The sequence below is a fragment of the Lepidochelys kempii genome, chromosome 9 (genome assembly GCF_965140285.1).
Source record: "Lepidochelys kempii isolate rLepKem1 chromosome 9, rLepKem1.hap1, whole genome shotgun sequence".
NCBI classification, from domain to species: Eukaryota; Metazoa; Chordata; order Testudines; family Cheloniidae; genus Lepidochelys; species Lepidochelys kempii.
Window position 1 is genome coordinate 5,447,642 of NC_136388.1, and position 13,510 is coordinate 5,461,151.

The 13,510-nt window shown below is 52.8% G+C and overlaps 1 protein-coding gene across 2 annotated transcripts in view; it reads left to right on the top strand.

Moving 5' to 3' along the window:
- MASP1 (MBL associated serine protease 1) overlaps positions 1 to 9,139 on the top strand; it is a 70,716-nt gene extending 61,577 nt beyond the window's left edge. Inside the window, exons 12-16 of one of the 2 annotated variants that reach the window (XM_073359067.2) lie at positions 1,771 to 1,884; positions 2,399 to 2,584; positions 3,782 to 3,849; positions 6,383 to 6,482; positions 8,155 to 9,139. In XM_073359067.2, the coding sequence (XP_073215168.2) occupies positions 1,771 to 1,884; positions 2,399 to 2,584; positions 3,782 to 3,849; positions 6,383 to 6,482; positions 8,155 to 8,345 (659 nt within the window). In that variant the 3' untranslated portion in view covers positions 8,346 to 9,139. Of the gene's footprint in view, positions 1 to 1,770; positions 1,885 to 2,398; positions 2,585 to 3,781; positions 3,850 to 6,382; positions 6,483 to 8,154 lie in introns of those variants that run through there. The other variant, XM_073359065.2, reaches the window with a different exon arrangement.
- The last annotated feature ends 4,371 nt before the right edge of the window (positions 9,140 to 13,510 follow it).

A 13,510-nucleotide genomic window follows, 5' to 3' on the forward strand; every position in this document is an offset into this window, starting at 1 on the left:
GAGGACTGGGCTGGGTGGGTGTTGTGAGCTATCCCGTGTGTGGGGACTGGGCTGGGTGGGTGTTGTGAGCTATCCCGTGCGTGGGGACTGGGCTGGGTGGGTGTTGTGAGCTATCCCGTGCATGGGGACTGGGCTGGGTGGGTGTTGTGAGCTATCCCGTGCGTGGGGACTGGGCTGGGTGGGTGTTGTGAGCTATCCTGTGCATGGGGACTGGGCTGGGTGGGTGTTGTGAGCTATCCCGTGCGTGGGGACTGGGCTGGGTGGGTGTTGTGAGCTATCCCGTGCTTGGGGACTGGGCTGGGTGGGTGTTGTGAGCTATCCCGTGCATGGGGACTGGGCTGGGTGGGTGTTGTGAGCTATCCCGTGCGTGGGGACTGGGCTGGGTGGGTGTTGTGAGCTATCCCGTGCGTGGGCACTGGGCTGGGTGGGTGTTGTGAGCTATCCCGTGCATGGGGACTGGGCTGGGTGGGTGTTGTGAGCTATCCCGTGCGTGGGAACTGGGCTGGGTGGGTGTTGTGAGCTATCCCGTGCGTGGGCACTGGGCTGGGTGGGTGTTGTGAGCTATCCCGTGCGTGGGGACTGGGCTGGGTGGGTGTTGTGAGCTATCCCGTGCATGGGGACTGGGCTGGGTGGGTGTTGTGAGCTATCCCGTGCGTGGGAACTGGGCTGGGTGGGTGTTGTGAGCTATCCCGTGCGTGGGGACTGGGCTGGGTGGGTGTTGTGAGCTATCCCGTGCGTGGGGACTGGGCTGGGTGGGTGTTGTGAGCTATCCCGTGCGTGGGCACTGGGCTGGGTGGGTGTTGTGAGCTATCCCGTGCGTGGGCACTGGGCTGGGTGGGTGTTGTGAGCTATCCCGTGCGTGGGCACTGGGCTGGGTGGGTGTTGTGAGCTATCCCGTGCGTGGGCACTGGGCTGGGTGGGTGTTGTGAGCTATCCCGTGAGTGGGGACTGGGCTGGGTGGGTGTTGTGAGCTATCCCGTGCGTGGGCACTGGGCTGGGTGGGTGTTGTGAGCTATCCCGTGCGTGGGGACTGGGCTGGGTGGGTGTTGTGAGCTATCCCGTGCGTGGGCACTGGGCTGGGTGGGTGTTGTGAGCTATCCCGTGCGTGGGGACTGGGCTGGGTGGGTGTTGTGAGCTATCCCGTGCTTGGGGACTGGGCTGGGTGGGTGTTGTGAGCTATCCCGTGCGTGGGGACTGGGCTGGGTGGGTGTTGTGAGCTATCCCGTGCTTGGGGACTGGGCTGGGTGGGTGTTGTGAGCTATCCCGTGCATGGGGACTGGGCTGGGTGGGTGTTGTGAGCTATCCCGTGCATGGGGACTGGGCTGGGTGGGTGTTGTGAGCTATCCCGTGCGTGGGGACTGGGCTGGGTGGGTGTTGTGAGCTATCCCGTGCGTGGGAACTGGGCTGGGTGGGTGTTGTGAGCTATCCCGTGCGTGGGCACTGGGCTGGGTGGGTGTTGTGAGCTATCCCGTGCGTGAGCACTGGGCTGGGTGGGTGTTGTGAGCTATCCCGTGCGTGGGGACTGGGCTGGGTGGGTGTTGTGAGCTATCCCGTGCGTGGGCACTGGGCTGGGTGGGTGTTGTGAGCTATCCCGTGTGTGGGCACTGGGCTGGGTGGGTGTTGTGAGCTATCCCGTGCGTGGGAACTGGGCTGGGTGGGTGTTGTGAGCTATCCCGTGCGTGGGCACTGGGCTGGGTGGGTGTTGTGAGCTATCCCATGCTTGAGGACTGGGCTGGACTGGACAGATGTTCTGACTCTTTTATGTTCTAGGAACCAAATGGATTGTCACTGCTGCTCACTGCCTCCACCAGGAACTGGAACTGGAGAACCCAGTTTTCCGCAGCTCGGATGCTGTCAGCCCTTCATCATTCAGCATAATCCTGGGTGAGTGACCAGCAATCAGCACTGCACACTGTCTCAAGGGGTGGCGATGGGGCAGAGACAGATCACTGACTACAAGTCCCTCCAGGCGGGCAGAGGTATGGTGCTCTCCCAAGATCCCATGGCCTGGGTAATTAAAGGCAAAGTGGACTCAGGCCAGGACCCTTTATGCCATTCCCCTGTGAAATTGCTGTGTGTGTCCTTGGTTCACACACTGGCTCACCACTTCCTCCAGGAACCCTTCAATATACAGTCTCTGATGTTCTCTGTGGCTCCTCTCTGCCCCTTCCTGCTGAACTGGGTTCCCTGCCATGGGAGCCCCACAAGCTAGCTGTGTCATGATGATACATTATGTCTGCCAGGCACAAATTTGCTAGGACGTGTCCTGCTCTGAGCTATTTGCTTCTCCAAGCCCCCAAATGACTTTAATGGGAATTCACGCCCCTTTGGGAGGGTAGGGTGATGGCCTCTCATAACTGCACGTAGCCACCTCTCCCTGGCCCTTCTTTCTTCACAGGGAAACACCGGACTCTAAAGCAAGACGACACCGAGCAGCAGCTGCAGCCGAAGAACATCATCATCCACCCCTCCTACAGGGCGGCCACCTTTGAGTACGACATAGGCCTGGTGGAGCTGTCTGAGCAGGCGGTGCTGAATGACTACGTGATGCCGATTTGCTTTCCTGATGGTTCACACCACCAAGGCAAGAGCTGGCTCTTTCTCCTCGCCCACCCAGGGACAGTGCTGGGCCAGCTCCGAAACAGGCAACAAAACTTGCTACAGCTCTTGAGATTCAGGGACTGATCTTGCAGAGGTGCCAATCAGCTGGCAGCTCCCACTGCGAGCAGGCCATAAAGCCCAACTGCCGGGCTAAACACAGACCAAGGTGGATACGGTAACCAGAAGATATGTGCAAGACAGAGACCCCAAGGAGGGTGGAGAGGAAGTACTTATGATGCCTCAAGGGGCTATTAGTGGGAGGCCACTGGGCAAAACTGATCCAAAGGCTAGAAAGATTTTCACGACAGCCAGCCTAGCTGTGAGGAGTTTGTTATGGGATGATGGCATTATCTCCCCAAGGAAGGTTTGGATGGTCCTTCATGTCAGTCACTGGACAAAGTGCTAGCAAATATGTGATAGGGACAATCTTGACTTGGGATCAGCACGGACTAAATGACCTAGAGGTGCCCAGCTCTGACCCATGTGATTCTTTGATCCAACCCCCAGAGTTTTTTCTCTCTCTCTGGTTCTCCTGGCTGCTGTGTTCTTTATCCCCTAGGCAAAGGGGACAGAGGACTGGTCCAGCAGGCATCTCCTCTGCCTGAGACAGTCAGACACAGACTCTCTCAAGAACCGCTCGCCGTGTGTGTGAGCCTCACATCTCCCCAGGCAGCCTTCTCTCCCAAGACCTGCTTTGCTTGTGATCCTCACAGCACCTAGTTTCAGAAAAGGGGACTTACAAGCTAGGATCAGTGCCTCAGGCCAATATCAGAGCAGCTAAGTGGAAGGGCAATTACGGATGCAGCTGGCTGCATGAGAGGAATCTATACGCCTGCCCTGGACTCCTCTTGTACAACAAACCAGGCATATTGGGTACAAAATCTGCTTCAAGGGAGATAACAGTTGCCTGGAGACAGGCCACTTCTGGGGTAGTGAAGGAATGGCTTAGAAAGATGCTAACACATAGACCGGTTTCAGAGTAGCAGCCGTGTTAGTCTGTATCCACAAAAAGAACAGGAGGACTTAATTTGTTAGTCTCTAAGGTGCCACAAGTCCTCCTTTTCTTTTAACACGTAGACTGATTCACTGCCATGTTCAGCAGGGTCCAGTTAATAGCAGAATCCTCTTCCCACACCCGAGTATCTCTTTGCTAGCAAACTCTTCTTGATTTTGCTTTCAGATGCCATGGTCGTTGTCAGCGGATGGGGGAAGCAATTCTTGCAAAAACGCCCTGAAGCCTTGATGGAGGTGAGAACTATTAACCTGAGAATAGCAGGATCTAGGGGCCTGAGCACAGGGGTGGGGTCCAGCGTCCTGCCTCTGACACAGGCCTCCTCTGTGACCTTGGGCATGTCACTTCCCCTCTTTGTGCCTCAGCTACCGCAGCTGTAAAATGAGGATGCTGGCGCTGGCCTCCTTCTCGGTAGCCAAGTGAGAGTTCAGGTTTGCCCAGTGCTGGGAGCTGAGCAGCACCACAGACACAGCAGGAAAGCCAGCAAGGGCTGCTGGAATCCTGGTAGTGCCTTGCCTGGAAAACTCCGCAGAAAAATGCACCTGTCTAAAGCCCGAGTGGGTCCAAACTCCATGCCTGTTGTGTACATTGCTGCCATCAAACAGCCACCAGGGCCTTGAACATGAGTAAACACACCACTCGGGCCTAGCATCATTTCTCCAAAATCGCTGCATGCAGCCAGCGACCTGGGAGAAACCAACAGACACGTATGCAACCATTGAGCAATGAGCAAATAGGAGCGCTTTGCTCAACCGCTTCACTCGGCTACAAGGCATTGGGGGCTTTGATATATATCGATTGTGGACGAGGCTGCCAGCAGCAGAGTCCAAAGGAGAAGCAGGTCAAACCTTCAGCATCAACTGGAGACGTGTAATATCAGCTGTGCTAATGGAATCCAAATGGCTTGGCTTTCTCTCCCTTTACAACAGGCTGTCCATGAACGCTGCATCCAATGGGAACATGGTATATTCTGCTAACCCTAGCCCCACCAGACCTCACCAAGGTTTCACCTCTTCAGTGTGATGTTAGTTTGCAGGTCAGCCCAGATGGCTCGTCCTTTTCCCAGTTATCCTTTTCCCAGACAAACCCCAACAGGAGGTGCTGGGGGACCTACAGGCAGATCTCATGGTGCCAGTTTAGCCCCGGAGCATAATTATTATTTGTCTGGATGATGATAGTGCCCACAATGTGGTCAAGGGCTCACCACACACACAGGAACATGTGGTCCTTGCCTTGAAGAGCTTAAAATTTAACGGCATGTCTCCACTGCTGCCGGAGGTCTGAGTGCAGTCATTGATTCGATTTCAAGGCCTGAAGGAACCCCTGTCATCACTTAGTCAGACCTCCTGTGTAACACGGGCCCTCGGACATCCCACAGATAACTCCAGTTTGAATTCAGCAATGTGAGCCTGTCCCCAGGGTTTCTGGCATGCTCACACAGCCCACGCCGCTGCAGCTACACTGATATTCTTCACCAGGCTAGCAAGGGTAAAGCTAGCATGGGTCCGTCGACCTGATCTGGAGTCACACCTGGGATCGCAGTGTAGACATAACCTACAAAGTCAAGAAGAGCGCAGGAGACAATCAAGAATAGGTAGATTACACCTTTTGGCAAATACAGGGAGAGCCCATAATCATCCCCCTGGCATAGGAGCCCCATGTCCACCTCTTCACCCCACCACCTCTGCTTAGTAAGAGCAGCTGTGTCCTCGTGTCCCTTCCTGGTCCTAAGCTGTGTTTGCTCCCTGTTCCATCATGCTTTGGGCCAGACTCTGTCATCAAACACACGAGTGTGAATGGGAACTGCACACACGTGTCTGAGGGCAGGATTAGACCCTTTGCATGAAGGCATTCGGCGTGAACGCCCACTCCTGCCCTCTTCAAGTAGGACACGATAAGGAAGCTTTCAGTATACACAAGGAGCTGGGTCTTCTCCATCTCCGATTTCTCTAGGTTAACTGCTACGGTTACAGGTGTATGCTCCACGCCGGCGTGTCGTGGTGGTCTGTCCCCCTCTGACAGCGGCTCGGCCACATAGCAGTTAAGAAACCTGCTGCAGTGTTGAGTACGGGGGGAAGGCTCCTTTGGCTCAGCAAAGGCACTTTCACTTGGGGGTCCAGATGTCCCAGGTTCAATCCCTGTTTCCAACCCCCAGCCAAGGGTGTGCATAACATAAAGCAATAGGATACTGCTAGACTAAAGGCTGTTCGGGCTTATGTAGTTGTAGCTGTGTCAGTCCCAGCATATTAGAAAGAGAAGGCGGGCAAGGTGTTTGCAGAACTCAATTTTAATTTTTTTTATCATTTCAGTGGATAACATCGGTGTTTATTTATACGCTTTTTTTTTTCAATTTTTAGCCATTTAAATATTCACAGGTGTGAGAAATCATGGGGGCTGCAGGCAAAGGTGGAGATTAGAGGATTATTTCTCGCCAGTTGAGGCGGAGATTCAAAAAGTTAAAGCTTTATAAACCATTACGATGCAAACTGTGACTATCAGGTGTCAACATTTTAGCCTTGACTCAAACGCTCACAGCTTCTCAAGCAGCATTCTTCTGACTTGGGCAATGTGTGAATTTCAGTTGCTCTCGATGGAAATATTTTTCCGTTGGTTTGCGTGTGTGCGGTTTGTGTGCCTCTAGGGTGCGGTGTGTGACATTTAGTGACATTTACCACTACAAATTGGATCCTTCCAAGCCTGCGTAGATACAGCAGGGGCCCCCGCGAGCCAATGGGCACCTGGTAACGAAGTGTTTTTCCTGTCTTGCAGATTGAGATCCCGCTCACTGACCATGCGTTATGCCAGGAAGCCTATGCGAGGCTGCAGAAAAAGGTGACGGATGATATGATCTGCGCTGGAGAGAAAGAAGGTGCAGCTCCCTTCTACCCACAGCAGCTTTGGTGCAAGTGTGTCCTTCCATCCGCCCCAGGGGGCAGGTCTCACCCTCATGCTGTTAGACACCTGGCTAGGGGGTGAACATTAAAGGGGGACACAGGTCTTTACCAACTCCTCGTCCGAAGAGGGGGCAAGGGGCACGTCACCCTGTGGAGAGGCCAGCACGAGGCTTACGCGCCACCCAGCAGAGCTTATGGTGGATTGAAGAGATGCACAGCCCTTGTGCTGACCCGCCGCGGGGTGTGACCCTTCAGCATGGCCCTGTCTGCTTCCCCCGAACAGGCTCTATCCATTAGGGGACGTGGATGGGGCTCTGTGCCCTGAGGCTGTGCTGAAGGGCTGGGGCCAGCAGGGGTCTCTGTCTGTCAGAGAAAGGGCAGTATTCCCAGGGTGCAGCCTGCAGCCCCCCACTCAGAGTCCGTGTCTGCCTCCCCAGAAGAGGAGGGAGACTGCAGCAGTGGGGGGAGGGAACCAGATCCTGGCAGCCGAGACTGCCTCCACAGAGCCCCTCCTGCTTCCCATCCGGACAGATCCCGCTGCTGACTCTGGCCCTTCAGCTCAGCCGTGTCCAGTCCTTACACGCACCACAGGGTCATGCCCCACGCTTTGAAAATCTCTGACTAATGCAACCAAAAGTTATTGGGCTGTTGTCAGGAATCCCTGGGTGAGCTTCTCTGGCCTGCGTTGGATGAGACATCAAAACAGATGCTCACTGTCTGGCCTTACAGCCATGAACTCTGGGAAATTCTGCAGTGGGGATGGGCTTATGGACAGAGGTTCACGCCGCACAACTAGTGCAGGGGATTCAAAGGGGACGCAGCTTCCGGTTTGGTTCCGGACAGATAGATTCGCCCATACCATGCCAGGCCCGGTTTCCTGATAAGATGTGGTGACATCTTAACATCTGGTTTTCACATCTCCTTGAAACCAGTTTGAGAAGTTAACCCATCTTTTCTCCTGTGCTGGATGTCTTTGGATTGGGGTGACCAGATACCAAGTGTAAAAAATCGTGACGGTGGTGGGAAGTAATAAGTGTCTATATAAGACAAAGCCCCAAATATCGGGACTGTCCCTATAAATTCGGGACATCTGGTCACCCTGCTTTGCAGGAAACATCAAACCGAGGTCCTGGCCACATGTGGTCACTAAAGGATCTACACTGGGGGGAGGGATAGCTCAGTGGTTTGAGCATTGGCCTGCTAAACCCAGGGTTGTGAGTCCAATCCTTGAGGAGGCCGTTTAGGGATCTGGAGCAAAAATTGGGGATTGGTCCTGCTTTGGGCAGGGGGTTGGACTAGATGACCTCTTGAGGTCCCTTCCAACCCTGATATTCTATGATCACTTTCCAGGGTGTTAACTCTGGTGTCCTGGCCAAATTTTAGGTTGGGTCATTCTGCCTCCCTCTAGTTCTCCTTTAGTTTCAACTAGGTCCAGAATTCTTCCTCCCTTCCCACCTTAAATCGCTTCTCAGCCTTGCTGTGCACTGGTAAAGAGTTGCCACATTCTCCACTCAGAGGTGGCTGCATTTTAGTGGGGGCACGTGGCTAACCCTGTCCGTAAAGTTGGAGTAGCAATTTGCAAAGTCTGCGGCGCGTTTGGGTCCCTTGGGCGCCACGGAAATGACCACCCTTCTCTTCTACCCACAGGAGGAAAAGATGCTTGTAGCGGAGATTCAGGGGGGCCCATGGTCACCTTAACCAACCAGAATAACCACTGGCAGCTGATTGGCACAGTGTCCTGGGGAGATGGATGCGGGCAGAATGATCGGTATGGAGTGTATTCCAATGTGTCCAAGAGCTTGGCCTGGATTAAGCAGGTCACTGGGGTGGAATATTGAATTCTCTGGCCTGCTCACAACCCTGGCTAGGTGAGAACAGCTGGGAGGAGTACCAAGTTTGCCAGTTCTGCAGCAGACAATTAAGTCGATGACACATGAATGGGTCGTTCCAATTTCTGCCAAAAAAGCCACCTCAGGGAGATGCCTTGCCTGCCTCAGAGTGTAAATTCCCGCAGGATATAGTGGTAGGAAAGGCTTAGACTGGATTCCTGCACCCACCTGAACTGACCTGTGACCTGAGCCCATCTCTGCAGCCAATCCTGCAGGGATAAGCCAATTTCCCCTTGGTTTCCAGGCACCAAGAGCCACGGACGGACCACTCTGCAATTCCATTGTAACTTCATTGACCAGGAAAGCACAGGATAAACCTGATGCCATAATCAATACTGCTGATTTAGACTGGGGGGGCCCCGCCAGAGTTTGGGGTTTTACAAAACCCATGAGACTTTAAAAAAAATGGGGTTTCACAAACCGTCTCTGTTATGAAACACGGCAAAGGAAACTTTGCTCCTTAAACCAAATCATTATTTTTTAGACCATTGAATGTTTGTAAAAGTGCTTCGAATTAATTGTAGCCTATGCTATGCAAACAAAGGGCCCAATGCTGCAAATACTTAAGTATTCTCGACTGTGATGCTAATGGGAGCATTCAAAGTACAACGCCCAGTAATATTTCCAGGATCAACTCTGAGAAAGATGTATCAGAGGGGCAGCCGTGTTAGTCTGTATCCACAAAAACAACGAGGAGTCTGGTGGCACCTTAAAGACTAACAGATTTATTTGGGCATAAGCTTTCGTGGGTAAAAAAAAACACTTCTTCAGATGCATGGAGTGAAAATTACAGATACAAGCCTGAGAAAGATACTCCTTCTCTGCCTCTGGGAATAGAGTGGTTGAAATTCACCCCTCTGTGTAAAGCCAGCACAAGATCTATGTCACATTTAAGTCATAAGTGGGACTTAGGTGGCATGTCCGGCTCTGCCCAGGGGTGAATTTCACCTAGGCAGAAGAATGTCTTTCAAAACATGCAGCCGCTCCGAATTCAGGATCTGCCAGACCAAAGGGTCCTGGACCTTTGGAAGTTTCAAGTTCTTCCCTCAGCGTACAACCAATGATCGCCATGTGACTTCTCCATTCCCTCTCCCAGTGTCTTTGTTGTCTCTAGTCGGCAGCTGCGTCTTAGTAACCCACAAGTTAAACAATGTTATTCTTTCAACACCCAGTATTCATACCAAAGGAAAGGTGAGGAGGGGTTTACAGCAAGCAGAACTTGGTCCAAATCTATGCCCTGATTCTGCCCCCCCCCCCCGAAATCAGTAACAAAACTCCCCCTGAGCAGAGCAGCAGCCAGGTCAGACCCAGGCCTGCTGGAACACATAGGCCTGCTGGTGGCACCTAGCATTTGCACTTGAGGCGTTCCATGTCTGAGACTCTAATTAAAGCCTCTTAAAATAAGGTGAGGCTGAGACAACTGGTGCCCACAGGACTGACCCAAAGCCCACTGAACTCAATAGACAGGCGCCCATTTCCGTGGGCTTTGACCAGGCCCTAGGTCACCATTGCTCCTGCTGGGGGACGCTCACCAGTCAGGTACCAAAAGGCTGCAATGGTGACGATGTGCATAATAAAGCTCGCCACTCTGTCAGCTCTGCCAGCTTCCACATCTGCTTTTCCTGGCTTCATTTGCGCGGTCTGAAAGATCCACCAGACCCAGGCGACTCAGTCCACAGCATGCAACCCAAACACTCAATGCTCCTTGCAAGATGCAACATGTAACGTGCAAAAAACCACATCATGCACACAGACGATGTATGCAACATAGAGGGAACACAGTGCCTTGTGCAGCACTCCCATGCAACCTGTGTAATACTTGGGCTCGTATTCTCTCTTGCCTTTGAGCTACCGCAAGGGCGGCCGTTTAGCTATTGCTCTTCTAGCATCGCTCAGGAAGGAAGATCGGAAGCAGGTCTCTACAATTGCACGTGAATAGGGTTTGTTAAAAATGACTCTGGCTTACGCCTTGCAGGTCGATTATTTAGAACCTTGAAACAGCCTTAAAGAAGCACTCGGCAGCCAGCCGGGAGGTATCTGCACGTAGGCTGCGAACAGAGAGAGTAACAGAAATTAACAATGTGGCTGGGCAAGTAGCAAGCAGCTACCATCCCAGAAAAGTACATTTCACATCAAACTAGCTGAAAACCAGTCAGTCCCTCTACTTTCCTGCTAAGTCTTGAGTTGAGGGGTCAGCTCTCTGCCATAGAATGGGGAGTGGGCTGGACATTGACCTCTGGGAGACCCTGGTGATACAACCTTTCTGGCTGTCTTTCTCCCCTGAAGAAGGCAGGATGGGGGAGATATCGGGGTGGGGGCTGGGGGGGAATTGCAGGTAGAAGGTTATTGGGTCACTTCCCAGAAAAGACAGTGGAAGGGAAGAATGGGGTGACCTGTTGTGGGGTGAGAGATCTCAGCTCAGCCAGGCAAAACCCCAAGCCAGATGAGACTCACCCCCCACCCGCCCCTTTACAACACTCCACTCGGGTCTGTGATGCAGGGAGAGATGCATCTGAGTCTGAGCTCTGAGACGGGCACCACATATCCCAGCCCTGACTCTGATCTCACTGGCACTGGCTTTCCCCTGGGGTGACCAAGAGCAGAATCAGGCCCCATATCTCCCCAAATCCCTGCAGCAAAGGCTCCTGAGGACCCTGAGGAGTGTTCAAAATCCAGATCTGCACCCAAACCTTGCCATATTTCAGGCTGGGTGGATTCGGCCTGCTGAGAGAGGTTCGAGCTGCAAAAACGGGATCCAAACACAGGCCTGGATCCAGGGGGCCAGATCTGGGGTGCTGATCCAAATTCATCTCTAGCAAAAGGAGTCCAGATTTTATTCAGAGGTACACACTGGTCCAGATCTGAAATAAACGCACTGACTTCAGTGGAGTCACTTCAGATTCACACCAGGGCAGAGGAGAGCCGGTGGCCTATAGCCCCATAGAGTGTATTTCACAGGCCTTTTTTTCTTAGGAAACTTTTTTTCTTAGGAAAGGGCGAAATGAAAGTCTGGCTCCTGTAGCATCAACCACTGGGCTCTAGGATCTGCACTTCGACAGCTCCAGGGCAGCTCTCACCCAGCCAGAGCTGATGAATTGCTGCTACAAGAAAGAAAAGGAGGACTTGTGGCACCTTAGAGAATAACCAATTTATTTGAGCATAAGCTTTCGTGAGCTACAGCTCACTTCATCGGATGCATACTGTGGAAAATACAGAAGATGTTCTTATACATACAAACCATGAAAAAATGGGTGTTTACCACTACGAAAGGTTTTCTCTCCCTCCACCCCACTCTCCTGCTGGTAATAGCTTATCTAAAGTGATCACTCTCTTTACAATGTGTATGATAATCAAGCTGGGCCATTTCCAGCACAAATCCATCCCGCCCCCACAAACCCACTCCTTTTCTTTTTGTGAATACAGACTAACACGGCTGTTACTCTGAAACCTGCTACAAGAAAGTTTCTTCCTCTCTCCTTTCATAGCTCTGCAGTTAATCACTGATGCTGGACACGGAGCCCATCTGGCCCACTTCCCTTTGTTCATTAAATGCACGGAGGTGCTGTCCTGGGCTTTGGTCCCTCTGTGCTCACCCAGCAGCTGATCATTGCAGGGCTAGAAAACAGGGCACAGAAGAGAAAAGGAAAAGCAGTGACAGACGCCACCTTTGCTGGCACCTCTTGACCTGTTGGCGGCACAAGACCTGTTCTGCAGCCAGAGGCCAGCTCATTCTGCGGAGAGCACTAGGCAGGCAGAGTCTGGCTGCTCCGTCCAGGGATGAGGACAAGGTCACTGGGATGGAGCATGTCCACTCGCTGACCCTGTGACCAACAAGGGTCAGGCACCCGCAGCTGTATACTCCTTACGCACGGTGCGTACCACGGGCCGGCCCCTGTGTTCTGCCCACTGGACTCACTCAGTGACAGCCTCCAGACCTGCTACAACAAGGACAAGGAAGGGAGAATGGGTCAGCTGTGCGTACCATGCAGAAACTGCCGGGGGGCACCCCTGCTTGCTAGAGAGATATTGGCCCAGAGAAGCTGGGATACAGGGCACTACGCTGGGCTACTCCAGACCTAGCCTCAGGAGGAGAACCTGAGTGTGCGCTTGCTATCCCACCCTGCCATGCTGCTGGCCTAGGGGGAATAGCCAGCTGATCCCCGGGGCAGTAACTGACCCTTGCGTGCGCACACACACACAAGCTGTAACTGTGTTCCTCGACCATAGCGGAGGAGCTGGTTAACGGCATGGCTCTGCTGCAAAATTCAGCTCTGGATCTCCACCTCTATTATCGTGTAAATTCAGTCAAGGAAGAAGAAAGGGAATGACTATGGGAGATTCTTGAGCAGGAGGGGATGAAAGCTTTACTTCAAAAGAAACCAAATTCCTTTCCTGGGACATTTGCCAAAGGGAGTTGAATCTTAAAAGGGGGAGTTGGAAGGACTTAGAGCCAGATTCTGATCTCATGGACACCAGGGTAAAACCAGAGTTACTCAGATGAAGTCAATGGCACAAAGATACTGCCCTAAAAATGCCTACAGACAGACCGATTAAATTAGACAGAAAACCACTGCAAGGGTTGATTAGGTTTCCGCTGTTGCCGCTGAGTTCAGAATTGAATCATCTGTATTCTAGTTTGTGCTGGGAACTGTCCAAACACGTAGCAAGAGCCAGGCCCTGTGCTGAAGAGCTTGCAGTCTAGACAAAGAGTGGGACAAAGCAACGATCTTCATCCTTTCCCCAGAGAGAGTAAGTGACATGCCAAGGTCACACCAGGAGTCTGTGGCAGAGAAGCTACAACAACAGGAGGTTTTTTAAAATCTCCTTTTTATCTGAAGAAACATTTTTTTAGCAAAGAAAATGAGGGTCGGTACGTTTTGATAGCACCCATCCCAGGAATGCCACTGGGCACGGTGTGATTAGACTCGAGGCTGGTGCACACTGGAAGCCAACAGTCGGGGTGTTTCTTTGGAACAGACAGGGCGTTCCAAGCGGAGACAAGGGGCATCACAACTAGCGCTAAGCAATGCTGTCATTACCAAACTCCCCCCCCCACCCCCCCGCCCCCTCAGAAGGTGGGGACGGGATGCAGCACAAACCCCACGACATCGGAG